Raw genomic sequence first — 27344 nt, 5'->3', positions numbered from 1 at the left:
ACCAAGTGGGAGTGTGGCATCAAAACCCTTCAGCTTTGGTAGTGGTGCAGCACCAACAACAACAGCAGATAAACCAGCGGCACCATCAAATCCCTTCAGCTTTGGCAGCGGTGCTGCGCCAGCAACAACTGCAGATAAACCAGCGGCACCATCAAATCCCTTCAGCTTTGGTAGTGGTGCTGCGCCAGCAACAGCAGATAAACCAGCAGCACCATCAAATCCCTTCAGCTTTGGTAGTGGTGCTGCGCCAACAACAACTGCAGATAAGCCTGTGGCACCATCAAATCCCTTCAGCTTTGGTAACGGTGCTGCGCCAGCAACAACTGCAGATAAGCCTACGGCGCCATCAAATCCCTTCAGCTTTGGTAACGGTGCTGCACCAACAACAACTGCAGATAAGCCTGTGGCGCCATCAAATCCCTCCAGCTTTGGTAACGGTGCTGCGCCAGCAACAACAGATAAGCCTGCGGCACCATCAAACCCCTTCAGTTTTGGTAACGGTGCTGCACCGAGTCCGATAGCGGGTGTGGGATCAGCAGATAAGCCATCAGCACCATCAAATCCCTTTAGCTTTGGCAGCGGTGCTGCACCAACAACAACAACTGCAGATAAGCCTGTGGCACCATCAAATCCCTCCAGCTTTGGTAACGGTGCTGCGCCAACAACAACTGCAGATAAACCAGCAGCACCATCAAATCCCTTCAGCTTTGGCAGTGGTGCTGCACCAACAGCAGCAGATAAGCCTGCGGCACCATCAAACCCCTTCAGTTTTGGTAACAGTTCTGGAGCACCTGCAGATAAACCAGCAGCACCACCAAATTCTTTTTTTGGAGGGGGTGCGGGTGCTTTTGCCAAGACAAGTGTTTTTGGTTCCAAAGGTGCTGATAGAACGTCTTCAAGTACTTTTGCTAACTAGGTTTTGTGTATGTAAAACGTGAATAAGTGATGTATTGATAAATTTTGTGGTGGAGATAATTCCATGGATTACTGAAGCTAAAACCAAGGTTATTTTATCTGCATCATCTCGCTTCTCTTTTTTATTTTTATTTTAAGAGTAAGCTTCGTGTACTTAAATTTACAGGAATGCGCTCTGTAGCCTCCCGTAGGGAGGAAATACAAAAAAAAATTCAACTACTCCGAGAAGAAAAAGCGAGAGAACAAAAAGCGTATGATGAGATTCTTGCAAAAGGTGTTAATATGACTCCTGCTGAGATTGCTGAGGCTGCACGTCAAAAAGCAATCGAGGAAGAGCCCACAAGCATGAATGTTGGCGATACAACTATTTCTGTTGGAGATTATGTGCACACTGTCGATGATCTGCATACTTTACTTACTGCAGAAAAAGGCATTTTCATTCCTGATCCTATCAAACAAGTTTACTTGGGGGAGAAGGGGAAAGTAACACGAGTTCTGCCATCATTTCAGGGTAAACCAGCCGTGGAGATGAGTTTCGCAGATGGAGCTCTTAAAATCTTTCTTACGGATTGTCTCTCACTTGGGCACAACAGCGTGAGAAGACGTCAACAGCAACAACAGAGAACTGTCTCAACGGCGGTAGAAGGCAAATCAAGTCATGTGGATCCAGTTACACTTCGCGTGCCGGAATATGTTCCGCCACCAAAGCCTGAGCCTTTGCCACAACCTACATGGGGTACCATTGAGATTCCTAAACGATCACCCAATCCAAAAGCGAATAAATCTGAAAAGAATTCAATTAAGACAATATCAACATCACCATCACCATCGCCATCGCCAGCAACAGGAACAGCAACGATGATTGAAACGACGGCCAAACCATTATTAATAGAATCTCCAACTATGGTGAATAGAGAAAAAAGGGTTAGCTCAAATAACTCATTTTCTTCAAGTGAACGAAAAAAAAGTGAATCAACCATCATGGGTAAGGTCAAGGGAAGAGATGTAGGAAGTTCACAAAATCACGCTCTTGTAGGGTTAAATACGAATACAGAAAAGACTATTGGTCTCGTAAAAGAAGTCTTGTCGAATCAGCGGAAAGGTGATTCTGCTGGTGAACACTTGGGAAGCCCACTGGAGTACGATGAGGTACCTCCAATGCCGTTAATTACTACTGGAGAACACGATAATCTTCTTAAAACACCCAGGGTTGATCTAATGTCGTACTCTCACTCGAAACGCTCAAATTATCCTGTAACTAATACCAGTAGTAGCACTCTTAATAGCGGACGCGGTATACCAACGAGTTGCCCCGCAAACTACAAGGCCCGCTTTTCTCTAAAAGACAAATCTACTGGAATTCCACGTTTTGGTACTAAACCAGCTTCTTCCGACACTATGCGCTGCAGAATTGCGGGTTTGACTCCAAATCAAACAGGTTTGCAGTTTGTACCCTTTCTTTTGGGTAAAGGTACAAATACGTTTGAGTCGTTATTATCTGATGTGACACAAACTCTGAAATGGCGTCCCATGGGTATTAATGCAAAACGTTTGTTTACGATAGACGGAGTGGAAATCACTCATGTGAATGAAATTCTGAGCGATATGTCTCTTGTAGCGACACCCGGACAGGCATACACTCCTAATTCAGCACCTGCAAAATCATCGATAGCTGCAACTGCGGTTAAACCAACAGTAAAATCAGTATCAATAGAATCCACACCATTGACTGAAGCCAAAAACAATCGATCTGTGAATGGAAAAACCTCTACAAATACTTCTGTACGAAACAAAGTAGCAGATAAACATAATCAGCGCCCACAAACAGTCAGTCCATCTACAAAATCACTTTCTTCCACTAATGGGTCTCAATCTCGTGAGGTATCGACAACGAAAGGTATATCAAAACCTATCTCTGTACGAGTATTCTCAAATGGGGAGTATGGAGATCGAGTAACAGATCGATTTCCATTTCGAACAGTGACACTTCGTCCAATTCATAAAACGATGAGGGCTATTCTTAATACGATAGAGCGCGAGCTTGAGTGGCATTCTATGGGGAAGAAAGTGGAGAGAATATTTGATGCCACAGGAGTTGAAATCACAAGTGTGGAAGAGTTGTACGATGGACAACCCCTCGTTGTATCAACTGGAGAGCGATTTATTATTCCTCACCCGACAAGTGTGTTACATGAGGATGTTATGAAACTTTCATCAGCCATTAATTTTTCTTCCTAAGCGATGCATGCAAATGCATAAAAAAAATGATGTAAGACTCTAGTGAACATGGAAAAGCGAACAAAAAGGGATTTGTTAGTGGTGTAGGTATACTGTTTTATTACTTGTGTTGGTATTTCTATTGTTTTTCTCTTAATATGCATTTCATGATCAAGTAAAAAGGGGTATAGATGATTTTCTTTTCTTTTTTTTTTTTGCGTTAGAATTCCTGCAGAAAAACGAATTTCAAAGGAAATGAAGAAGAGAACATCAACAAAGAAGAAACAGCGAAAAGGTACTTGTCGTGATTATTATTATTATTATTATTATTATTATTATTATTATTATTATTATTATTATTATTATTATTATTATTTTGGTGCTGCTCATCTCTCTGTAGCGGGTTTTTTTTTTTCCTCCTTTATTTTTCGTTCCTTCTCTTTTTTTCTTCCTATTTCTTTTTTTTGTTTCACTTTTCAGGGTTAGTTTTTTTTTTTTTTTCTTATTTCTTCTCCATTGCCGGGGCGGAGTTGTTGTTCATGTCTGTGTTCTGCGGGCCGACGAGGCCGCTGCGGGTGCCACCCCCTCAGGCACGTGACGACGTGGAGTCGAAGCGACTCTCCGATGCGATGAGTCGTCTCTCGTGCGGTAGTGCGGAGTGTACGATAAAACTTGTGGAGTCGGTGGCACAACGTTTGGTGGAGCAGGTGATTGCGGAGACGGAGGGTCGGTGGGTGCGGGCCTATCCCTTTGGATCCTGCGGTTTGGCTGCTTCTGTTGCAGATAGTGATATTGATATGTATGGTGAGTTCTTCCTATTCTCTACCCCCCTTCTTTATTCTTTCTGATTGTTTGATTGCATACATATATACAAGTGTGTGCGTGTCTGTCTTTGACCACCTTCATACTTTCCCTTTCTCTTGTAAGTTTCCCACCCCTCTCCCTTTTTTTTTTTTTTTTTTTTTTTTTGGAGGTTTGTTTTCCTCCTTTTCTTCTTTTCCACCTCTCTCTATCTCCCTCTCTCTTTTTTTTTCTAATTGCTTTTCTCTGGACAACATGGTAAAAAAAAATATATTTCTTCTCTCCTTCTTTTTTCCCTTCGTCGTGTTGAATTCCTTTTGCTCTACTAATGCTCGTTTATGCCTTGTCTTATATATTTATATATTTATAATCTTGAAGCGTCGTGTTTTGTCCGTTCAAGGTTACATCAGAATACTTCTTTGCTGAGTTTCCATCTCTTCTGCGACAATATGTGGGAGATGTAGTTGTGGTTTTCGCTAGAGTTCCTGTTGTAAAGTTTACGTACGAGGGAACTGCAGTAGATGTTGTATTTGTCTCCGTGGCACTCTCAGCCCCACCCACAACCGAACAATTACTTAGCAACTCTTTTCTTCTTCAAGTTTCCCGTGAAACACGTCGCAGTGTGAATGGATTACGTACTGTTCTTGAAATAAGACGACATTTACCAGTGCCATATAATGTTTTTGCAACTACATTAAAGGCGGTTAAAATTTGGGCTATGAAACGTCAGGTTTACGGAAGTCATTATACATATCCAGGTGGAGTTGCTTTTGCTGTTATGGTAGCACGTGCATGTCAATTAATGCCTTCTTCTTATCCAAATGTAGTTTTACGTTTTTTTTTCGCTTTCTATACACAATGGTTGAGCCGTCATGATCGTATTCTTCCGGTATATATTACAGCTTCTCTGGAGAATCAGGGCCGTATTCAAGGTCTTCCTGAATCATGGGATCCACAACGTGAGTCTTGCCGTGAGGATTTATTTCCTGTGATAAATCCTGCTTATCCGTATGTTAACGATGCCCATAATATTGGACGTTGTGGATTAGAAGCATTTTATACTGAAATTACTAGAGCTCATCAAGTATTGTCAGATTCAGATTCACCTCTAGAGAAGATATGGGAACTATATCATATTACTGATTGGTACGACCAATATTTATTAGTTCAAGTTTGTTCTTGGGCTGATAATGAGGAAGATGCGAAACGTTTTCATACGGCGTGGAGTTCATATGTGGCTAGTAAACTACGTTTTTTTATTTATGACATGGAACAATTAGTGGATATCCGTCCATATCCACACAAGATAGATAATACTGCGATAAAGCAGACAGGGCAATACCGAGCCTTTGTTGGGGAATGTTTTTTTGTTTTAGCTGTTAAAGAAAGGAATAATGAGACCAAACTGGATTTATCTATGTTTTTTGAAGCATTTAAAAGGTTTAAGCATTTTATAGCAGATGGTTGTGTGAATACAGAGGATGGAGTGAGATTTGTATTCAATGGAGAAGCTATGCGAGGCCCTTACTTTAGGTTAGTTGATGCTGCACACTTGCCATTCGCTATGGAGAAGTAATACTTGCACAGCTGGATCTGTCTGCTTTCTCTGTTTTTTTCTCTTTCTTTTTTTCTTTTTCTCTTTCTTTCTGTTTTTATTATTCTTCTTGCCTCCAATTTCTTAGACGATCAAAGGTATTGTAAGGGATCATAGGTGGGGAAGAAAAGTATTTGAAAACTTGTGAAATGTTGGATAGAGGTGATTAAAAAAAAAAAAAAAAAAAAGAATTCCCTTGTTTCTCCCTTTTTTTTTTTTGCAGGGTCGTTGGCTCTTCAGTGAGAAGGTTCCAACTCCTTTTGTTTAAGGGACACAAATGAAGGATTAACAAATAGGTGCTTACTTGCAGGCTAATAACATAAAACAAGATATATATATATATATGTTCCCCCTCTTCTTTTTTTTTACTCTTTTTTTTTGTTTTTTATTAGATTCATTACTGGATGTTTGTTTATATATTTTTCTTATTTATTTGCTTTCTTTTTGGTTTATACATATTTCCATTGTGAATTCAAGAAAGAAAAAAATATTTTTTTTTTCTTTTCGTTTTTTTTTTTTTTTTGACTTTATTTGTTCATCCATAATAATAATAATAATAAGAAAAAAAAGGAAGGAAAGGATGTCAGACTTTGATGATAATCCACTGGCCACAGATGATGATGAAGGCACCACCACTCCGCTGGAGGTTACGAACAGGAAGAGAGAACGTGAAGAGGATGTTGCGATGGCTGCAGCACCCGAGCGGTCACCACCGCAAATGTCTGTTTCCACTCAACGAGCGACTTGTGCCTCTTCTTCTTCTGCTGTAATGGCTGATAGTCATGATAGTGGTGTTTTAACGGGAGAAGATTTTACTTTTGATGGTAATGAAAAGGCGACAAGTATAGATATTCCTACAACAGAGAGTTTATTGGCAGAATACGACGCGGGTCGAGAAGAGGATGAATTTAATGAATTAATTGTAAAAACCGCTGAGTTAGAGTCCAAGTTAAAGAAACAAAAGAATACATACAATGATGAGATAACTCGTGTTTCTAAAGAACATAAAGATCTTGAAGAATCTATGGAATCTTTAAAGAGTACAATTCTACGCATATGTGAAGAGATTAAATCTGTTCAAACCACCCGGGATGTAACAGATATAGAAGGTAATAATAGTAATAATAAAAGTAGTTATACTGAAGATGCTTTAGGGTTGATGGAGGTTATTCAACGAGAGAATAGTACTTTAAATAAAACTGTTAAAGAACTTACACAACACCTAAACGTGCAGGTAGGTAAAGATCGTATTATAAAAGAGCTTACAGAACATATTTACACCTGTATTACTGGTAATCAAGATGGACAGAGAGATATTCTTAGCATCTTTGATCCTCAGGTTGAACGACGTAATCTTGAATTATGTAAAACGGCAATTGCCAAACTTAGCACTAGTGGGGTAATAGATCAAACATCTTTACTTATACAAGCACTTATGGGAGTTATGAATCGTTTAGTTAATAATTTTGATGTGATCTATGCAAATGCGAAAACATTAAATGAACGAATGTCGTGTTTGTCATCATCCTTGCGTGAGTTAGCACGATATTCACTGGAATGGTACTGTCGTACTATTAATAAAGATATGTTAGGAAATGGAGATGTTAAGTTACCAATATTTACATCTAGAGAAGCCTATGAGGGTAGCGTAGGGAATCAACGATTAGAGACAACATTACATCGGATGGAATATACTGTAAATCAACTATTAACACTTTTACCTTCAAATCTTGGTACAACAACTCCACATCAAAATACACCTGCTATTGCAGCTGCAGCAGCTGCTCTCTTTAATGAAGATTTGGAATCTCACACAGAAGCTCTTGGTAAGGAAGTTCTTATGTTAAGAAAGTTGCTTACTGAGGATACAGCTACCCTGGTACCACAACTAAGTGAACTGCATAAAAAACAAGGAGAAAAAAAAGAAACAGATCTAAAAACATCTACAACTACTGAAATGACTACTTGGCTCATTAAAATAATGAAAACATTAATGGAACGTCTTAATACTGCAAATACTTTATTACATTCTTTAGGAACTTCTGAAAAGAGTAGAGATGCCCCAGCAATGGCACTTCAACTTGCTTTTTATGAGAAATATCTTGAAATGCAAAAAATGTTACTTCATGAATTACATACATGCAATACTGCCTTACAAGAAAGGGCCTACCTTGTAACTGTTATTCGTCAAATAGCTTTACATGATGGTGATAATGAAGCTGTTGCTATGGTAGCCCAAAAATTAGTTGAAAGTTTAGAAAATAATAATATTAATGATAATTATGAAGAACTAGAACAAAGGTTTATTGAAAAAATAAAGAAGTTTGCAGATGAAGCATCTGAAATGTTTAGAGATCACTCTGTTAGTGCGGTTCAGAGCGCACAAAAACTACAAGAAGTTCGAAGATTTTTTGCACAAACCGTAGAGGTTTCAGACAAACTTGTATATGGAGAATCATCTAGATCTATTCCTCATTCTATTGCAGAAATATCTTTAATAAATTCTTCAGATGTAGTGGATACTTCTCATGAAGGAAATCTTCTTCTTTGTAATAGTGATGAAGAGTTTTCCATTCTTCCAGTAACATCAAATGATGTTAGAAAAGAGCTTCAGGAAGAAATAAACACTGTAGAAAGAAGAAATAAAGAATTAATGAAATGCATGAAATGGTTTTCAACGCAGAAAACTCATAACGCTATTCCAAAACTTTGTGCAGCACGTAAAGAGGTTGAAGAGTTACGTCAGAAGTTAAAACAATCTGAAGAAGGAGAAGCGAAATGGAAGACGCTTAAAGGTGAAGTAGATGAGACTCGAAAGGCAGTTTCTGTGGCTGTGGCTGCTACTGCAGCAATGAGAGATCGGTTGAATGGTCTGCGTGAACGTTTACATACTGGAAAAGAAGGGCAATTGCAATAATTCTTGGTAATATGCAAGTTTTCTTTTTTATATTTTTCGTTCTATCAGTGACTATGTCTCTCTTTTTTTTTTTTTTCTGTTATTGTTGTTGTTGAGAGCTTACCATTGGAATGATCTGGCCTTGTTGTATGCGGGTTGGTAAATGGTATCATTAATTTCTCCCTTTTCTGTTTATGAAAAGACTTGTGTGTGTGTGTGTGTTTGCATGTTAACGTGTAAGTTTTGAAAGCCTAACCAAAGCAGATCCTTTCGTCTCGCGTGGGATGCGGGTTAAAAAGGCGTTTTCTACACCATTTTTTTTTTTTTTTATTTTGAAAGACTTATCACGGTGTATATTTGTCGTTATTCTCTCGATGTGTTAGTGGTAAAAAAAAAAGAAAAAAGGAACGCTATCCATGTTTATTTCTTTTTTTTTCTTCACGTTTCTCTTTTATAGAGAAAAAAAAAAAGAATATTTAGACTATTATTGTATTTTCTCCTGCACCTTTGCGGAGTTCTAACCTTTTTTTTTTTTTGTTTTTCTATGCTTCCTCATATCTATCTATCTATTTCTCTCTCTTAAAAGAGCAGTGACCCTGAGAGATGTTTTGTTCCTTCATCTTCTTCATATTTCTTCATTAAAGGACTTTATTAGTAGTTATGTGTCGTGCCGGACGCGCTGGATGGTTTTTCACTGACGCGGAGGGCTGTTTTATCGGACGGGATCTTCATTTACAGCAGTGTGTTTGTCCAATCGCAACTTGTGTTTCCACAGCGGGAGGACATGCCTGTCACTTTACTTCATCATTCTTGGTATTCTGTGGTTTTCTGCTTATTATTTGGCTTATTGCAGTTGGTGCCTATGCATATATGTCAGGCATCATTCGGGAACATAAAGCCTCCCTGAGGCCAGAGAAAAGCCATTCTATGAATGGTGGTTACTACTTTGAGAAATTATTTGGTAACGAAAAACCAGAAACAGCGACTTTGGTAGAAATGCACAAGTCGTAAAAGAAATATAAAAGGAAATGAACATTAAGGAAAGTGATAATACATGCATATAAATATATTTCTTTCTGTATGTGTGTGTGTGTGTGTGTGTGCATACATATTTGTTTGGTTGTTACTTGTTTCCTGTGTATATAAGTAGGTGTAGTCGATGGCTTGTTGTTATGTAGTGGTTCGGACGAAAAGTAGGGGAAAATTATTATTGTCTTGGGAGTGTGTACAAGTGTTTGAAAATACCTTTAATAATGTATATCTCTATTATTATTATTATTATTATTATTATTATTATTTATTTATTTTCTTTTGTCATTGTTTTGCGTTTGTAAATGTATATTTATCATCCTTTACCCCCTTTTTTTTTTTATTACCACCTTACAGTTAACATCTTTTCCCAGAAATTTCTGTTTCTCGTTTTCCTTTCCAAGCCAGAGTGGAATCCATTAAAAAAAAAAAAAGAATATTTTTTTTTCTTTCATAAAATTAGAAAAAAAAAAAAAGAAAAGAAAGGCTTAACCATAATGCCATTCTTCACTCCGCGAACAATTGCAGTGTCCTGTGCCGCGGCCGTTGCGGTTCCAACAACCATTTTTCTCGCTGCGCGTGCGGTGCGGCGCTCCCGCGAAGAGAACGGCCCTTCGTTCAGTACTCTGCCAACTCGTGAATGGACAACGCAGCAGGTGGCACAATGGCTGCGCTCACGCGGTGTCTCAAAGGCGGCGGTGACGTCATTTGTAAAGAATGATGTGGATGGTAAAGTACTTCTTCTCTTGGAGGAGTCACACCTCAAAACACTGGCGCCAAAACTACGAGATCATCTTCTTATTCGAGAAGGAATTGAACAATTGCGGGAACAGACATCGCAACCTGTACAAAGTGTACAGGCAACTCTCCCAACACCCCCACTCCCACAAGCGACTATGGGAGGGGAGGAGTTAATTAAGACATTTATCAATACTGCTAATGATATCTGTACTACTATTACTTCACCGGAGTTTGAACAGGCCACACCAGAGGAACGGGAAAGGGAAAGACGAATGTGTATGCATAAATTTCATGTTATGGTGGATGAGGTACAATCAGTTGACCCAGAAGTTATGACAAAACTATTACCCATCGCTCATAAAGTAGAGAGACTTATTGCAGAATCAGAGAGACGAGAAGTTGATGTTGTACCACCACAGGCACCTTCGGTTTTGGGTGAACAGTTGAAAACACTACACGATATGATTGACGGATTTCTACGTGTACTTAACTCTACTGGAATGGATGTATTAACAGATCCTCAAGTGATTTTACTTCGAGAGCGAATTGAATCTCAAATAAATCACGTTTTAGAGGTTGTCCAACGGCTTCCTCCTCAGTATGGGGAACCCCTTGTGATAAAATGTAATATGGTACTCCAAAAGATTCATCAAACACCAAGTGTAGAGTCATCTATGATTCCCCCTCAATCACAGCCACAGTCAAGTGCGTTATTATTGGCTCCTACAGTGAAACGACTTCGTGATATTTTTACCTTTCTCAGGTCATCGCAATTAATGGAAATGAATCCACCAGAGCGATTGTTATGTATTGAAGAAATGGTAAAAGAAGTGAAAGAGATTCAAAGATCTGCAAATTCTTGGAATGATACTCGTGCAGTTGAGGTTATTAATCAAGTATCAGGGAATGTTGTTGGAGTTTTGGAACAAATAAAGATTCTTACTCAAGAAGAAATAAATGAGTCTAATGGTGGCCGTTCTGAAGATGCTGAAGAATCACAGGAAGAAAATACCCAAATGGAATTACCACAGATTTTCGCTTCTTTACAAGCTGTTGTTCAAGTTTTACAATCGGAAGAATTTGCTCGTTCATCCCCTCCTGTACAAAGGCAAGTGGTTGAAGAGTTACAGATGAGTTTACACCGACTTCGAGTTCAAATTAACCGCCTTCCACTGAACCAAGCGACAGCAACTGTAACAGCGATGATTGAAAGAGCTCAAGAACTTCTTCAATCTCTTTCAAGTATGGGACCAAATACAAATGGAGAGGAAGAACAACAAGAAGGAGAAGAAGAAGAAGAACAAGAAGATAATAATGGTGATGGTGATGATGATGATGTACAACCTCGTGCCTCTTCAGGAAACCCATTGGAAGCGGAATGGCGGGAAAACATGCTGGATGAAGTAGTATCTGAGCTAGAGAAGATATTTGAATATGTAAATTCAGAGGCCTTTGAGATGCTGTCATCTGTTGAAAAGGCTAATATGGCTCAAAGAGAGCTTTCTCGCCTTCTTGCCATAGAGGAACGTTGTGCTCGCCTTGGTGGACTGGGACAACTACAAGATCTTGTAGATCCTTTAAAGCAAATATTACATCTGGAAATTGGTAATAAAGCAGAAGCTACAGCAGCAGCCCCTACACCACTTTTTCTCAGTATTTCATCTCATTTAAGAAGGATGAATGGACTTATGGAATCGGAAGGTTTTAAAAATGCTGATTTAGATAAGAAAAGAACGGCAGCTCAATCAATTATACCACAACTTCAAAAAATTACTGCAACCCTTTCAGAACTTCCACCACATGAAAGAGTCGCTATACAAAAACTCATTGAACCCATAAATGATAAGCTTCAGAAAATTGCCTTACCACGTGAAGAAAATTCAGGAGAATCTTCTCTTGATCCACAACATCTGGTAGCACAGGTGGAAAGGGTATTGGCAGTCGTACAATCACAAGAGTTTCGAGATGCCTCTTCTAAACAACGCCAACGTATTTCCAGCAGGCTTGTAAAAACACTGGATTATCTTGAGGAAGAATGCCAAAAAATGGGTGACGTGACACTTCCTCTTCTTCCTATTGTTCAACGTCTTCGGGGACAGATGGAGATGTTCGCCCAAGCTGTTGACGCTGCAGAAGAAGAGGAAGAAGAAGAAAATAATAATTCTAATAATAATAATATTGAGGAATCTGCTGAAGGAGAAGAAGAAGATAATGATGATGATGATGATGATGATGATGATGATGATGTGGAAGAGGAAAAAGGAGAAGGAAAAAAACGACAAGAAACTTCAGTTGATACTAAAGATAAAGAGACTTCGGAAGCTTTTTCAAATAATGAAAGCACACCTGCTGAAGAAACGGAACAACGCAGTAGTGTGGCATCTGAAAGACAGAAGCTTTTTTCTGCAGTTGCAGAGATTACAGCAGAGTTAGGTAGGAGCAATCAAAGTAATGTTCAACTCTCTGAAGAGGAATTACAACCTTTACTTGGTCTTTTGGAGATGGTAGACTCTGTAGGGGTTACCACTGCTATGGAGAAGGAACTGCGAGATGAATTTGAAGCACAAATAAAAGAAGCCGCAGGAGAAGTTAATGATACTTCTGAAGCTGAAGCGTCTAATGGGGAAGTGCAAAACCTTATGCAAGTATTTGAAGCACTAAGAGAGCGTCTATCATCACTTAATTTATCTTCTATTTCTGATTTATTACCTCTTATGAATATTGCTGAGCGTACACTTAGCAATGCTGATCAACATAATGTACCATGGCGCGATAGTCCTGTAGCGGTGGGTCTAATTGCAGAGGTATTGTCACGCATTCAGGCATTACAAGTTCAATTTACTGAAAATCAGCGACCTTCTGAACTGGAAAATATTCTTAATGAGGCAGCGAGAGAAGTTCGTGAGCATCCTCCACAGAATGAGGATCAACTTCAACCCTATTTACAGATGCTTTCAGGGGTTCAAAATAGAGTCAATTCTATGTCTGTTGGAGCTTTAGATGCATTTAAAAATCTTCAAGAGGCTATACTTGAGGTAACACGTGCACTACGTGATGATTCTCGGGGGTCCGCAACATTAATGGATGATAATGGTGATCCTGCTGCACTCTTGCTCTTGGAAATATCTAATCGATTACGAGAAGGACCATTTCCAGATGTGGTATTGGATCAATACTCCTTATTACTCGATAGAATAGAGTCTGCAGATACACGTGAATCGATACATGAGGCAGTTCAAGCTGTGCGGGAACAGTTACGTCTTCAACAGATTGGTAACCGTAACAATGCTGAAGACGAAGATGAAGATGATGAAGAGGATGATGAAGAGGAGGAAGAAGAAGAGTCTGACGAACAAAAACAAGAAGAAGACGAAAAGGAAGAACATGACGAACATGATACAAAAACAAATGTAAAAAAAGATTTACAGGGTTCTGATAAACAAGCAGAAGTCCCTTCTAATGATGATAATGATGATGATGAAGAAGAAGAAAAAAGGAGAGTGGAAAAAAATGTTACTAACTTTCTTTTCAAGAAGTTACCAACCAAATATGTCCCTGGAGGAGCTAAAAATGAACTCCTTCTTCTTCCACGTATTGAAAAGAAGATTTTTTCTGAGGAACAACATTTTGTTGAACATACAACTCTTTTTGATATTCAAAATATCAGTAAGGTGATTCTTCACTTGGAAATAAATGGGGAAGTCAAGTCTTTACCAAAATTAAATGATCGTGTTGTTCGTGTTAAAAAGGCTTTTGCCAAACAACTTGAAGCGTTTCAAGAAAGTGACCAGAAGTCTGCTGCCGTTCTCCCTAAACTTCGTCTTCGATGCAGAGATACGGTTATATCAGGTGAGTCTGTTCGTAAACTTGTGATATGTACAGATCCAGAGGCAGAATTAAGCGACGAAGACAACAATAATAACTCTCAAGATCTTTTAAAGATTTTAACAGAAGGGAAAGCAACAAAGACAACAGCTTCAGAAGAAGTCATGAAGGAATGGAAAGGACGAAGTGTAGCGGTACTTGTGTGTGAGTCAACAGAGGCAGAAGGGACGGCATTAAGTGAACTTGTCATGTTACATGAAGTCTTAACAAATCGTTATGGTTTTACTGTGGTTACAGTGGGAAGTACCGGTGCAACTGAGATTCGAAACTTATTAAAAGAAATTGCCTCATCAGGAGTAAAACGTCTCTTTTTGTACTATGCAATGAATAAATCTGCATCTTCTTCACCACATGCTGTTCTTTTCCGTGATGGATCCGGTTTAACTTATCGTGATGCCCTTCAACAAGTTGAATCTATTGATCGTGTTGTTCTGGCACACTGTCAACCACAAAAACTAACTATTGTACCTGCATTTGCTGGTTCCTGTGATTCCTTCTTCTCTGTGGAACTGACAGAATCAGCGAGGGATGAGTTACGACCAGTGCGTTGCTGGCTATATGATGGATTACTCACACCCGCCGTTACAGAACTGCTCTCCCTTGATGAATGGCGTATGTTGTGCCCAGAAGATCTTGCCACGTATGTTGTGACTGCCATGACTTCTCTCAGTGTTGATTTTGGTAGTTTTGCGGAAGGGTCAGCGTCAAGTATGGGCTTTTTTGTGCCATGTGATACTTCAAAATAGAGTTATGTGAAAAACAAAAACAAAAAAAAAAAAAAAAAAAACAGAAAAAAAAGCGCGTGAATCTTTTTTTTTCCCCTTTTTTTTGGTTGTGTTCCATTATTGTTTGTTTTTGTTTCTGTCTTTTTTTCCCCTTTATTTATTATCAACGGTACGTTAGGCAATGGATGCCGGGTCTGTCTTTTTTTTTTTTCTTACCTTTTTTTATGTAGCTGCTTCCCGGGAAGAACAACAACAACAACAAAATCAAAAAAAAAAAAAAAACGAACAGCATAAATGCTGGTATAATGCCGCCTTCCCTTTCGTAATTTGTACCTGTGTGCAACACTTGTATCTATCTACGTCTGACGACGGCACGTTGTTTTCAACCTGCAACCACTGATAGAATGAACTTTTCTGATGTTTCTTGTGGTTCTGTGCCTATGCAATGATTTTAATGATGGTGACTTTAATATCCATCTATCACTTTCTTTTCCCCCTCCCTTTCTCATTCCCTTTATATCACTTCCTCTACCACTATCACTATTAACATAATCAACTCTCATTCCCCACTTTTTTTTTTTTCTTTTCATTTTCTTTCCTATCCTCCATCTATAAATAGTTATATATATATATATATATATATATATAGAAAGAGAGAGATAAGATGACGGACGGAGTACGGCACTATGTGAGTGATTGTCTCCAACAGCGGCACCCGTACGATGCCCGCAGCGCCTTCGCCGGTCGTCCGCAGCGCGACGCTGGACTTGTTTTCTCCGGCCGGCCGCCAATTGCGATTGACGATTGGATCGCGGCTCTCAGCGACACCGTTGTGGGCGACGTGCAGCGTGGGAGGGCACTGCGGCTTCTCATTGCACACACCGCATCACAGGAGGAGAAGATAACACTACTGCGGAAAGATATTGTGACTAGACTCGTGGCATTACTGAATACGAAACCATCACCAGATGTGGAGTGTCAAACATTTGCGTTGATGCGCTCACTTTGTGTGATACCACAAGGATGTCAATGTGTTATGGATGCAGGCGGTCTGGAAGCTGCTATGCGATCTGCTCAAGATACTTCCATGGGAGAGGAACGCCTAGATGCTAGGGTAATGGCAGTAAGAGTAATATATCAAATTAGCTTTAATGCGGCAGGTGTACGTTGGTTACTTGGAGTAGAAGTGCCCCATGGATTTGAATTGTTAGATGCTGTTTCCACTACATCTTGTGTAGCACCAGTAACAAAAGAAGCCGTCATTGCTACCCTTGTATTTATCCTTCAACATGATGCAAAGTTTGATGGAAGTGGTATGAATAGTAGTACTACTACTATTGGTAGTAATAGTGATGTTAGTAATAAGACTAGTGGTGGTTCTCCTGTTTTGCAGATGATATTATATGCTGTTACTGCCTTAGCACAGTTAACAGCCGTAACAGAAGGTATCTTTGCTGCAATGAATGGAAATGCTGTGACTGAAGTGGCTGCTCTCATACATAAGTATGCTTCTAACACTATTTGGTTAATAGATCGAGAAATTGTGGGAATTGTGACACAACTTATTATTATTATATGGAATGTTTCACTTGAACAAAGTGGAGCAGAACTTGTTGGAGAACTTGGTGTTCCAGATGATCTTTTTTCACTTATTGCCATTCTTTACAGACAAAGTATCTCATCTAATGGTCCTTTACTTCGTGCATTAACTGGAGCATTATCTGCGGTTTACAAATTACTTTCTGTAAAACAAAAAAGCTTAGATCCTTTGGTCGGTGAACTTTCTCGTATTCAAGTTTTGTACGAATTCCTTCGTAGTATTAATGATGTGGTTAGTACCGCTAAAGTTAGTCAGAATGAACCACATCCAGATGTTGTAGCAATATCAAAGAATGTTGTCCTATGTACTCGATTCGCTATGGAACTGAAGTCTGTACGTGACTTTACACGTAAATTTCTTGAAGAAATGGGTAAAAATGGCACTAATGAAGCATTCTATTTTAGAAGACAACTTTTCTATTCTACAAAGTGGGAAAAAGAATTTGATGCCTCCGTATAGGCTTGATAGCTTGAATTCGTCCTTTTTTTTGTTTCCCATTTTTTTCTTTTTTTATTTATTTACATGTATTGTAGGCTTCTACCGTGCTGCACAAAAAGAGGTTCCGTGCGTTTTTTTGTTTTGGATGATGATGATTATTATTATTCTTCGCTGTGGATATGTATTTATATATGGTCTTTTGCAACATGTACCCCTTTGTTCCCATATATATATATATATATATATATATATATATACTGTACACGATAGATTGCGTAACTTAAATTTTTGAAGACACATATGTTTTAAAGCTCTTTTAAATATATATGTTTTTTTTTTTCTTTATTCTTGTTACCTTTTTTTCCCCTTAAACAACCACAACAACAAAAAAAGAGTGGAGTTTCACAGTAAGCTTTTATTTGCTTTCTGTGAAGATGCCAGCAAAGAAGAAAGCAGTCGTCGGTCAGTTCATTTTGGAGGAGGTTGGCCGACGATTCCAACAGATTCACAAAAGTGCTGCACATATCCATAAGTGTAAGACAGAGTTACTTTCATTTGCGAATGATAATAGATCAGATGTGGTGGATGCCGTTTGCCGTGTGGTATTATTGGTATTAAAAGAATCCCCACGTCTCGCACCAGATTCATTAAAGCGTCATTACTCATTTTTATCAGAAGTTTCTAAAGGATTTCGAGAACGTTACGAATCCGATGAAATTGCTATTGCGATGCTAAAAACAGTGGAACCGTTTCATAATGCAAATGATAAAACTGTACGTCTCGGTGTTGTCTCCGTCTTTGATGCATTACTAAAGACGGTGGATCAAACCAATACATCAGAAGAACGACAAAATTTTTATCAAAATGTTGCTGAAATGTTAAAATTACGTATACATGATAAACATCCAGCTGTACGAGAGAAAGCTACATCTGCTGTTTCTTGCTTTCAATCAGGAAAGAAAGATTGTGATGTAACCCAACAACTCATAGCACTTCTTTGCACAGATAACTCCGCTGATGTTCGTCGTCAAGTGTTACGATGCATCTGCGCACGGAAAGAATTTCTTGAAGGGTATTTTCACGGTATGATTCGAAGTGTTCGGGATGTTGTTTCACGTGTGCGAGCAGAGGCGTGGGATGCACTAAGCCGTTTTCATTGGAAATATATTGCTGCCTACGCTATGGCGAAAAATATTGCCTTACCAGAGTTAATTCATCAAGGTTTAATAGATAGTAGTAGTAGTGTTAGTATTGCATGTAGGGCAGCACTGACCAATTGTTGGCTACATCGTGACTATAAAGATGATTGTGAAAGTATGTTTGAGTTGGTACTTGGTAATGGAAATGGAAATCTTGACTCTTATGAAGTGGTGTGTACAGAGATGTTACAATATTCTAGAAAACATAAAAATACAAAGAATTATGTGGTAAATTTTGAACTTGTTAGTGCTACATCTCTTTTATTATGGAAGGCTAATGCTAAATTATCTGCAGATACAGAAGGAGAAGATGAAACCGCTATTTTACTTCCATTACCAGAATTTAGTCAACTCTTACAAGATACTGTATATGCATACGCTCGTCCAGATGTGGAATCCAAAACTGTAAAGTTTAAGAATATTGATGAAGCAGATGTTATGCTTCGAATTCTTTTATCAACATTTGATATTTATGAAGAAAATGGATATTTAACGCATGCTGATAATACAACTCGTAGTAGTCTTTTACGTATTATTGGTTTTCTTCTTAAAGTGGTTCCAGATGATGATCCGGCATTATTTGTAGATGTGGCTGTTCGTACACTAAAGTCTCTTACAGAGCGAACTCCAGAAGAGGCCACTAAAACCATCACATCTTCTTTGGATTCCCTCTTTCGTAGTTTGAAATTACCTCAGATGTATGCACTTGGATATGATGATGTGGAGGCATTTGGACGAAAGAGTCGAGAACGACAACGAGAATTAATTCGAAGACGTATGAAACTTCGTGGTGGAGAGGCAACTCAAGAGGAATATGATCAATTAAAGGAAGAAATGGATAGAGATGAAAAATTTCTCTTACGTATGCAGTTTATTGTATTTGCATTTCTTTCTCATTCCCAGCGAGGAGATACAATTCCTACTTTCTGTTCTCATGTTATACAATTGGGAAGACAGCAAGATAATGAGGCTGTTAAAGTTGCATCTACTACCTCTTTGGGATTACAGTGTTTAGTTAATCCAGATACCGTACATACATTTATGCCACTTATTCTCAGTGATGCAAAAGATATTGTACCGAATGCAGAAGGTTGTGTTTCCCTTACTGCATTAGGGATTGCCTTTGATCTTGTAATGGAGTATGGTTTGCGTTTCTTTGACTGTCCAACACATACTACTGGAAACAGTAAAATGAATCATAACAGTAACCTTGACAATATCAGCAACAACCATAGTAATGATAATAATAATAATAATAATAATAATAATAATAATAATAATAATAATAATCATAATAATAGTAATAATAATATTCCTTCTGTTATGGGAACCATTACTACTACTACTACTACTACTACTACTGAAGGGAATTTAGAAGCACGTCTTCAACATGAACGTGCTTTGGCTCAAGAGGATGAACATCGAGTGGGAGGCAATAATTTGTTAAATACATTACGTTCATTTTTACGTACTCCTTGCTCAGGGAAAAATCCAATTGTAGTTGTTGGATTTTGTAAACTACTTAGTTGCAACCGTGTTCCTCATTCTCAAGTTGCTGAAGTAATAGCTGATATTTTAATTCATTACATGGCCTACCGTCAGGAAGAGAAGATAAATGTCCGCGCAGCCTATATGGTGGATTATTTAAACAAATTTTTATACAGCTTTGCATCCAGTCATCCAAATCGTCAATCACTTTTTGTTCAAGGAGGATTACTTGCCTTTACTCAGATTCTGCGATATAATTCTAATTGTGCTATGCGCTTAATGGAACTGATCACGAGACTTGGTGATGCTTTTATTCTTGTACAAGTACGTGAAATAGATCCAGAAACGGCTAGACAATTTGCACGACTTGCAGAAAATGGAAATCTAACAACAGAAGACTCTACATTGGCAAAGAACTCTTCTATACGTACAGCGGCAACTCGTTCATCCACTCAAAGTGGTCGTCTCGCAAGGGAATTAAGTCGTTTTTCACTTCATGAACATATTGCCAGTGAACTGCTTATTGAAATTTCACAGTCTGATTCTGAAGAAGCACAGGAAGTATGTATTAATATATTAGAGAAACGTATGTACTTTTACGCGAAGGAACTTCCCTCATGGCTCTTATTTTGTGCTTCTCGTGCTTTGGAGAGAGTGAGTGCAAGTTTACAGAGACGACTAGAGGCCTGGAGAGATGAGGCACGTGTACGTTTTTCAACCCAATTAACAGATGATGAAATTGCAGATGATGCCAACAAAACAAAGTGGACAGAGGCTCTAACCGCACGAGAAGGTGTTCTGGAGAAATTACTGGATAATGGTGTGTTAACAGCCTTATCTCATACCTTAGAAGAGGGCTCTGCTGGTGATGGGGATGGGGCTGCTGAAAATAATAATAATAATAACAACAACAACATCGGTAGTGGACTAGTTTCAGTTATGAAGATTGAACGAAAACGTACACGGGATGAGAATACAGTTTTTGATGTTGACTCCATTGCAAGTCGCCAGAGGAGGTCACGTCGTTAGAGAATAAACAACTAGATTTTTTTTTTTTTTTTTTTTGCATAGAATAGAAAGGAAGAAAAAGAAAAAAAAGAAAAGAGAAGAAGAAAGCATAACACTTCTCTATGTGTTTATTTGTGTTACGGGATTGAGAAAAAAAAAAATAAACAAGATAAAATTGAATACAATAACCAGAAAAAAACAAGAAAAAGAATGAAAGAAAAAAAGGAATAATGTTGATCTAGTATATATATTTATTTTTATTAGTATCATCAGATAAATCGTACCTCCCTCTTTTTTTTTTTTTTTCTTTCTTTTCATTCTCTCATTGCTGTTTCTCCTTTCCCCATTAAAAAAAAGAAAATGGGAAAAGATAAAGCCAAGGCCCCCAAAAAGGGTGATGCTGGTGGTAGTAGCGGCAACAGTGGAAAAAAAACAAAAGACACATCTGGTGGCTCTGGCTACACGAAAGTAAAAGTACGCCATATTCTCTGTGAAAAACACGGCCGCGCGATGGAGGCATTAACAAAAATCAACGAAGGGGCGAATTTCGCCGATGTGGCGCGGGAGTACAGTGAAGATAAGGCCCGCAGCGGTGGAGATCTCGGCTGGAAAATGCGGGGAGAAATGGTGGGGCCCTTTCAGGAGGCCGCGTTTGCATTGCCAAAGGGTGGAATGACACCGGAGCCGGTGAAAACGCAGTTTGGATATCACATTATTCTCGTTGAGGATAAACAGTGATCCTCTCAAGTCCATTATAGCGTTCATGATTAAAAAAAAAAAAAACGGTTACTTGCCTTTTTTTTTCTTTTTTTAAAAGAAAAGAATGGGAAAACAAAAAGAAAAAGTTGGAATCTCATGATCACCTTCTCTATTGGTATATATATCTATATTGCCTGCATATTAAAGCCTAAAAATCGAAGAAACATAATCTTTTTTTTTATCTTTTCATTCTCTCCTGTTTTTTTTTTTTTTTATATATATTTATTTGTTTTTGTTTCTAAGGATAAAAAAAGCACTATACAAAACAGTCAAGAGTATTTTGTTCTCTTTCAAATGTGTTAGCTGCTTGAGAAGTCTCCGTCATAAGTGTCTGTTCTTGTGACTCTTCTCGTTCTATTAGTTATGCCATTTAAATATATATATAAATATATATGTTTCTACGCATCCCTACGTATGTGTACGGATTGAATCTTGGGTGGTTTTGAATTGCTCCTAAACTATCTTTCTCGGATGGGTGAAAATCAGATATTTTGGATGTAAAATATTCAATTTTTTTTGATTGATATTGGCGTCTTTTTTTTTTTGGATTATCTCGCTTGATGGCTAGACTACTTCTGTACGAATTCCAACTTGTACAATAAGTTGACTTTATTTTTGGGGGGGTTTTTATCATTTCCTCTTGTTTATTATCATTTGCTATTATTTGGTTGGATTCGTGTGGGGGCTGTTTAAATGGTTTTGTGGTGAGTTTGAGCTAAATGGAGAAATTCCGTTGAGCGGATTATTTTTATTGTTAAAAGGGTCTCTGGTTTATGGCATTTTACGGTCTCTTTTGTTTGTTTATTTCTTTGTTCGGATTTCAGGACTCTTTCAATTAACGCGCAGTGACAACATTACTTGTACGGTAATACAATGATAGTGATAATGAGATCAAAGTGGAGCAGTTATTGTACCGTAATGTTTGTTTTATTTTTGTTTTTCCGTGTTAGTTGTTTGGTGTTTTTTTTTTTTTTTTTTTTTTTACTCTTGTTTTCTTTTTTTTTTTTTCTATTTTTTTTGGACACACCACTGATAACAACAACAACACGTATATTCTCTTTTTGTTTTCTCATTGTAAGAGTGTCAGTGACTGCAGGGGAATATATACATTGAGCGGAATTAAAAGACATTTATAAATAAAAGGAAGGAAGGAAGGAAGGAAAAGATAGGGGAAGAATTGTTTCATTACCGCATGGTTTTTGGGAAGTGAGGGTTTATATGCTTATCAGAAGTTAAATTCATTCATTCAGAAGAAAAAAAATAATATAAAACAAGAACCGAATAAAGTATAGAAACCCCAAAGTATACATAATAAATAAATATATTTATACTAACAATGTGTTCCGTTCCTATTGGTGATATTGAAGTGTCATTTCCTTTTAACCCATATCCGGCACAGGTGGAGTATATGCAAGCTGTCATTAATGCTCTTAATAATGGTACCAATGCTTTGCTAGAATCTCCAACAGGAACTGGCAAGACACTATGTCTTCTTTGTGCTACTCTTGCTTGGTTAGAGGAAAGACGTAAAAATGAACGAATAAAGTGTTTGAATGAACAGGCAGGAATGACAAGAGTAATGTACTGTAGTCGTACTCATGCACAATTAAGTCAAGTTATTCGTGAATTAAAGCGAACACGTTATGGAAGTGTTTTTTCAATGTCTATATTAGGTTCAAGAGAACATATGTGTGTTCATCCACAGGTATTAAATCTTCGTACTGCACATGCCCAACAAAGTATGTGTAATACACTTAGAGAAGAAAAAAATTGTCGATATTACAGAGGGTTTCAATCTCGTAGTTCTCAAAATGCGATAGAAATAAATGATTCAGAAGTACATGATATGGAAGATTTGGTATCTAAAGGTCGTAGTTGTGGATTTTGTCCTTACTATATGGAAAGAGAACAAGCAAAGGAAGCTGATATTGTATTTCTTCCTTATAACTATATGTTTGATTTATCTTTACGTAAACAACTTCCATTTGAAGTAAAAAAATCTATATTAATTGTTGATGAGGCTCATAATTTGCCTTCAATTTTAGGTTCATCATCTTGTATGAATCTTTTACCTTTAGATTTAACAAATGCTATTCATGACTGTTCTAGAGCTCTTGCTATGCAAAGACTTATGATGGAATCCGCTTCTGATGATGACCCTCAGGAAAGTTTGATGGATGAACAAGAAATCTCTTCATTAAAAATTATTCTTTGTGGATTAGAAACTCGTATTAATGAAGAAAAAAATGAGCAAAATGAAAAATCTACAAAGACTTCTAACAAAATTGTGGTTACATCTAGTGAAGAAATTGTACGAGAGGGATCCTATATGATTCCTTTTTTAGCTAAAGCACTTATTACGAAGAAATTATTTACTGGAGGTAATCAACAAGGAGGTGGAATTAACGATGTTATGACTAAAGCCATTACTATTTTAGCCCAAAGTGAAGGAGCAGCAACAGGTCTTGCAAAAGTACAACAATTTTTAAATTTTGTTTTTGAACACAATGATGAGGGTGATGAAGATGCTTGTCGTTTTGTTATACAGAGTGTTAAAGGTATGGATGGAAGACAAATGCAACGATCTCTTGGTTACTGGTGTCTTGACACCTCACGTACTGTACAGAGGCTAGTCTCTGGTCTTCGTTCTCTTCTTTTAACGAGTGGCACACTTTCTCCTCTTGATCACTTTGCTGCAGAATTGGGTTTATGCTTTGATGTCTCTCTAAAGGGCAGTCATGTGATTCAGCCCCACCAGGTGGTGGGCTCTGTGCTTTGCAAAGGTCCTGGTGGGGAAAGACTCAATGGGAGTTACGTATTCCGTGGGCGGACGGACTACCAAGTGGGGCTTGGCATGTGTCTGGTGAATCTCGCGCGCCACACACCCGGCGGGGTTTTGGTTTTCTTCCCAAGTTACGCGGCGCTGGGGACGGCGGTGGCGGTTTGGCGGGCCGGCGGCGAAGAAAAGGAAAAGAAAGAAAAGGAGGGGGAGGAGGGGGCGGGGGAGTTGACGGTGTGGGGGCGGCTGGCGGCCCTTAAGCCCGTCTTTGTGGAGCCGGCGTCCGCCGCGGACCTCCCCGCCATCGTGGCGGCCTTCCAGCGGGCCGTCGACGCCGCACCCGCACGTGGGGCCATTCTCCTCGCCGTGTGCCGCGGGAAGATCAGCGAGGGTGTGGACTTCGCCGATCATCACGGTAGATGCGTGGTCGTTGCCGGTATCCCATTCGCCAACCACACCGATCTCTTCGTACGGCTAAAACGGGACTACATCACAAGTGTCGCACCACAACGACCAAAGGTGCAGGGGAAATTATTTACAGGGGATGATTGGTATATTAATGAGTCTATGCGAGCAGTGAATCAGTGCGTTGGACGTGTTATACGGCATAAGGATGATTACGGAGCCGTTTTGTTGGCGGATGAACGATATGCTAATCAATTAGGCGGACTGTCAAAATGGGTGGGAGAAAGATGCTCTGTTCATCGTGAATTTCGTGAAACATACGCATGTATAGCGAAATTTTTTGCTTCTTTTAGGCGTCGTATGTGTGATGGATTACTTCGATCATCTAATTGTACGGATTCATCTTCTTCTTTTTATAATACTACTATTTCGGGTTCCGTAACACTTGGAAGTATTTCTATGGTACCAAAAGCAGAAGAAATTCCAGATTCTGCAGAGAAGGCAAAACGTTTCGCAGCTGAACAAATGAATAAAGTAACTGCTGAAAAGGTTGGACAGATCCAAAAATGTCTTGCCGAAGCAGAAGAGGTACCTTCTCTTGCCCTTCATGATTCTTTTCCTACTAGTAAAGAGACACCAGTATCTGCATTATCACCATTACCATTACCATCAACAATAACAAGATCAGAAACCGTATCGCAACCACCCTTATTTAAGAAACAGGTACTACCTGTACTTCCTGCGTTACCAGAATCTAAAGAAAAAACTGAAGTTAAAACTTTAGTTGGATCAACTTCAAAGGAGTTCTGTCTATTTATGAAGAAAAAGCTTCAACCTGCGAGCTACGATAAGTTTCGTGATAAATTAAAACAAATTGCCTCTATACGTGATACCCCTAATTTATCTGTTGATGCTAAAAAAAGAGGTCTGGACGCTGCTGTAGATGATCTTGCAGTGTTATTTAGAGAAGCAGCTGCTGAACACGAGAAGGATTTATTATTAGCATTTGCTCAACATATTCCGGCGGAATTTCGGCCGTATTTTACTCATCTACTACAAAAACGACGCAGAGCATCATGACTTTTATATATACTGATTAAAAGAATTAATCTTTTAATACCACTATATTATTATTATTTATTATTATTATTATTATTTTAACTTTGAGGTCTTTATATATCGTAGACAGTGGAAAAAGAAAATAAAAATAAATGAATGAAATATATTGCTCTTTTCTCTTTTTATTTATTTATTTATTTCTCCTCTTTCTGTTTATTTATTTATTTTTTTTATTCTCTTTTTGTTTTATTCCAGTATAGGGTATTCATAAAATGGAGCTTCGCGACAAGACTGCTTCTGGACTTGAGCGCTATATTATAGGTGAATACTTGGGTCAAGGCACTACTAGTGATGTGTTTAAGGTCGCTGATTCACTTACAAAAAAAGAGTATGTACTGAAACAAATGTTTCTTGATTCCATGAGTCTCGAAGAACAACTACGAGTAAAAAAAGAGATACTCGTTATGAATGATGTTGATCATCCAAATATTGTTAAATTTCGTGAAAGTTTTAGTGGTGAAAACTCTGTAAACATCATTATGGAGAGCTGTGAATGTACACTTGAAGAACTTATAGAACGTCAACAGGAAGAAGGAGGAGGTTTGCCGTTTCCAGAGGATGCCATTATTGAATGGATGGCAGAACTTCTTTGTGGTCTTGCCTATCTACACTCAAGACGTATAGTGCACCGCGATATAAAAACGAGTAATATATTTGTTACTGAAAAGAATCATGTAAAATTGGGAGATTTTGGTGTTTGTACGGTCCTCACAAGTGCTACAGTATCAGCTGAAAGTATGATTGGTACACCTCTCTACTTTTCTCCAGAAGTGTGCGAGTCGGAAGCATATGATGAACGTAGTGATGTTTGGAGTCTTGGTGTGGTCTTTTACGAAATGTGTACATTGCGTCGTCCTTTTGATGCGGAACATTTGCCTGGTCTCATCCGGCAAATTCTCACAAAAGATGTGGCACCATTTAATACTGGTCTTGATTCTCGTTTTGAAGAAATTGTGCGTAAGATGCTCAGTAAAGATCCTGGTGACCGCCCTACGGCGCAAGATTTAATTGACTATCATCTTGTAGTACCACCAAGTCACCCATCACATCCAAGTCAAAAACCATCTAGAGGAAGACATATTCAGCAATATTATGGTCCAGAACTTGTTTTCTCAGGAGATCCCTCAAATGTTGAACCTTCTCCTACACAATTAGGAAATGGACGAGAACAAAAACCCCGACCGAAAGGAAATGTATCACGTGAAACAAAATCTGTACCCAGTAAGGTTAAGGAGAGAAAAAAAGTTGTTACTGAGAAAAAAACTTCCAACAAAGGTACTCCAAAGGTACTGGATGTGGAGGAACGAGCTGAAATGATGAATCGTATTAAAAATGCAAAAAGCAAAATAAATATGTCAGAATTACGTGAAAATATGCTTCAAAAACGTCTTCAACTCTTTGGTGACGTATATCCATTCCCAAGTGGTGATGTTCCTATAATAATAGAGTTACAGCGGGGATTATTTAATTCCAATACAAGTGATTCTATTCATGAGCCCTCAACAAGTTTATCTTCTACACTGAATTCAACACCAAGTTTTGTTGATGATATTGCGGCGGTTATCCAAAAACACTCAAGTGGTGGTTCTAAGATAGATCTTGAGCAGCTTGATGACGCTGCCTCACTGCTATGCCAATATAAGCTGACCAACCATGGTCTCTGCTGAAAGTTTATTATATTCGGTCTTTTCTTCTTTTTTTTTTTTTTCTTTTTTTTTTTTTGCGTTACTAGTCGTTTCTTTTGTT

The 27344-nt window shown here is 38.4% G+C and overlaps 12 protein-coding genes across 12 annotated transcripts in view; all 12 read left to right on the top strand.

The window, feature by feature from the left end:
- The window catches only part of TM35_000013060 (uncharacterized protein), a gene marked incomplete at both ends in the record, with an annotated part of 897 nt that extends 376 nt beyond the window's left edge, over window positions 1-521 (top strand). The window contains one exon of the mRNA XM_029020987.1: window positions 1-521. This exon is cut by the window's left edge and continues 376 nt beyond it. Coding sequence (XP_028887495.1) covers window positions 1-521 — 521 coding nt within the window.
- Window positions 522-1083: 562 nt separating this feature from the next.
- TM35_000013050 (uncharacterized protein) lies at window positions 1084-3153 on the top strand (the record flags this gene model as incomplete). The annotated part of the gene is made up of 1 exon (XM_029020986.1): window positions 1084-3153. The coding sequence occupies one exon, from the start codon at window positions 1084-1086 to the stop codon at window positions 3151-3153; it is 2070 nt and encodes a 689-aa protein (XP_028887494.1).
- Window positions 3154-3671: 518 nt separating this feature from the next.
- TM35_000013040 (poly(A) polymerase) lies at window positions 3672-3980 on the top strand (the record flags this gene model as incomplete). Its single annotated transcript, XM_029020985.1, has 1 exon — window positions 3672-3980. One exon carries the CDS (start codon window positions 3672-3674, stop codon window positions 3978-3980), a length of 309 nt encoding a protein of 102 aa, XP_028887493.1.
- Window positions 3981-4651: 671 nt separating this feature from the next.
- On the top strand, window positions 4652-5509 carry TM35_000013030 (putative poly(A) polymerase, putative,polynucleotide adenylyltransferase; the record flags this gene model as incomplete). The annotated part of the gene is made up of 1 exon (XM_029020984.1): window positions 4652-5509. One exon carries the CDS (start codon window positions 4652-4654, stop codon window positions 5507-5509), a length of 858 nt encoding a protein of 285 aa, XP_028887492.1.
- A 598-nt stretch (window positions 5510-6107) lies between these two features.
- TM35_000013020 (uncharacterized protein) lies at window positions 6108-8444 on the top strand (the record flags this gene model as incomplete). The annotated part of the gene is made up of 1 exon (XM_029020983.1): window positions 6108-8444. The coding sequence occupies one exon, from the start codon at window positions 6108-6110 to the stop codon at window positions 8442-8444; it is 2337 nt and encodes a 778-aa protein (XP_028887491.1).
- A 639-nt stretch (window positions 8445-9083) lies between these two features.
- On the top strand, window positions 9084-9434 carry TM35_000013010 (uncharacterized protein; the record flags this gene model as incomplete). Its single annotated transcript, XM_029020982.1, has 1 exon — window positions 9084-9434. One exon carries the CDS (start codon window positions 9084-9086, stop codon window positions 9432-9434), a length of 351 nt encoding a protein of 116 aa, XP_028887490.1.
- Window positions 9435-9949: 515 nt separating this feature from the next.
- TM35_000013000 (uncharacterized protein) lies at window positions 9950-14824 on the top strand (the record flags this gene model as incomplete). Its single annotated transcript, XM_029020981.1, has 1 exon — window positions 9950-14824. One exon carries the CDS (start codon window positions 9950-9952, stop codon window positions 14822-14824), a length of 4875 nt encoding a protein of 1624 aa, XP_028887489.1.
- Window positions 14825-15467: 643 nt separating this feature from the next.
- TM35_000012990 (uncharacterized protein) lies at window positions 15468-16862 on the top strand (the record flags this gene model as incomplete). The annotated part of the gene is made up of 1 exon (XM_029020980.1): window positions 15468-16862. The coding sequence occupies one exon, from the start codon at window positions 15468-15470 to the stop codon at window positions 16860-16862; it is 1395 nt and encodes a 464-aa protein (XP_028887488.1).
- Window positions 16863-17275: 413 nt separating this feature from the next.
- Window positions 17276-20557, top strand: TM35_000012980 (uncharacterized protein; the record flags this gene model as incomplete). The annotated part of the gene is made up of 1 exon (XM_029020979.1): window positions 17276-20557. One exon carries the CDS (start codon window positions 17276-17278, stop codon window positions 20555-20557), a length of 3282 nt encoding a protein of 1093 aa, XP_028887487.1.
- A 339-nt stretch (window positions 20558-20896) lies between these two features.
- On the top strand, window positions 20897-21274 carry TM35_000012970 (peptidyl-prolyl cis-trans isomerase NIMA-interacting 4; the record flags this gene model as incomplete). Its single annotated transcript, XM_029020978.1, has 1 exon — window positions 20897-21274. The coding sequence occupies one exon, from the start codon at window positions 20897-20899 to the stop codon at window positions 21272-21274; it is 378 nt and encodes a 125-aa protein (XP_028887486.1).
- A 1357-nt stretch (window positions 21275-22631) lies between these two features.
- Window positions 22632-25559, top strand: TM35_000012960 (helicase; the record flags this gene model as incomplete). Its single annotated transcript, XM_029020977.1, has 1 exon — window positions 22632-25559. One exon carries the CDS (start codon window positions 22632-22634, stop codon window positions 25557-25559), a length of 2928 nt encoding a protein of 975 aa, XP_028887485.1.
- Window positions 25560-25810: 251 nt separating this feature from the next.
- TM35_000012950 (putative serine/threonine-protein kinase Nek1, putative,protein kinase) lies at window positions 25811-27265 on the top strand (the record flags this gene model as incomplete). Its single annotated transcript, XM_029020976.1, has 1 exon — window positions 25811-27265. The coding sequence occupies one exon, from the start codon at window positions 25811-25813 to the stop codon at window positions 27263-27265; it is 1455 nt and encodes a 484-aa protein (XP_028887484.1).
- Window positions 27266-27344: the final 79 nt, after the last annotated feature.

This window comes from Trypanosoma theileri (assembly GCF_002087225.1).
Source record: "Trypanosoma theileri isolate Edinburgh chromosome Unknown TM35_Tth_1_V1, whole genome shotgun sequence".
NCBI lineage: Eukaryota > Euglenozoa > Kinetoplastea > Trypanosomatida > Trypanosomatidae > Trypanosoma > Trypanosoma theileri.
Note: the sequence above shows the minus strand (reverse complement) of the source record. Positions and strands in the feature narration are given on the sequence as shown.